The 998-nt window shown below is 35.9% G+C and overlaps 1 protein-coding gene across 1 annotated transcript in view; it reads left to right on the forward strand.

Annotated features, from left to right (window-relative positions):
- The window catches only part of LOC111380310 (cysteine-rich receptor-like protein kinase 11), a 7,920-nt gene extending 7,794 nt beyond the window's left edge, over positions 1-126 (forward strand). Inside the window, exon 3 of the mRNA XM_023003835.1 lies at positions 89-126. Coding sequence (XP_022859603.1) covers positions 89-126 — 38 coding nt within the window. The remainder of the gene's footprint in view (positions 1-88) is intronic.
- Positions 127-998: the final 872 nt, after the last annotated feature.

Raw genomic sequence — 998 nt, forward strand, 5'->3', positions numbered from 1 at the left:
GGGATTGATATAGAATATAATACGTTCCCCAGTCTACCTTAAAAATATTGTTTAATTAAACATGGATAATGTCGCATACAAATGACAGTGGTAGTTTTGACGTCTTTTTCGATGGACAAGGTGTAATGTCTTACTGATCATGATTGTTCACCAACACAGCCAACTTGAATGAACTTTTTCTCAATTAATCCTCCATTGGTGCCACTCAAAATAACGGATTTTATAGCCCTAGGGTTGTTCTTGGCCCTTCTGACACAATCTATGGCCTCTATCTCTGTAGAGATGATGTTAATGCGAACATTTGTGAACAATATAAGTTTAGTATTACTCAAGAGAGATTGCCAAATAAAATAGGTATATTGATCTTCAAGTTAAACAAATGTTGTCATTGTCTTAGATTTTGTTCAAATGGAATAATAAAGAAGAATCGAGCCATAAACGCCTTTTTGGGATTTACAATTGATTTCTAGTTTTAAACCAAAATATAAAATATCACACACAATGAAACTGTAAAGATGAACACAAGAACACCGCAAAATGTTTACCCAATTCAGCCAATAAGCCTAATTTGGGGGATGGGGGGGCTGAGGAGCAGCCCGTTCCATTAGTACAATATTTTACCTTCCAAGAGAGTAAAATTACACGAGGTTTTAGTCACTGATCTATCAGTTCTCGTAAAACCAGTAAATGATCCAGAAGAAAACCAACCAAAACTATATGAAGTCAACCTACACAAATCAGCCACTCTTTCAGACCTAATTGTACATAAACACAACACACTCCATTGAATCAATTACAAAAAACTCAAAGACCAGAAAGGGAGAAATTTTCAATCTAAAAAGAACGAAGGAAGAGCCAAAGAGAGAGAAATCGAATCGTCTAGCATGAGCCCCAAAAGTCATATGATTAAAGCCACCCAAGGTAAGGTATAGATTCCAAGAATAAATCTCAACCCTTAATTGAATCTAACGACTTGGACAGGACCTCAACTAGCACAA

Source organism: Olea europaea, unplaced genomic scaffold (genome assembly GCF_002742605.1).
Source record: "Olea europaea var. sylvestris unplaced genomic scaffold, O_europaea_v1 scaffold2125, whole genome shotgun sequence".
Lineage (NCBI taxonomy): Eukaryota > Viridiplantae > Streptophyta > Magnoliopsida > Lamiales > Oleaceae > Olea > Olea europaea.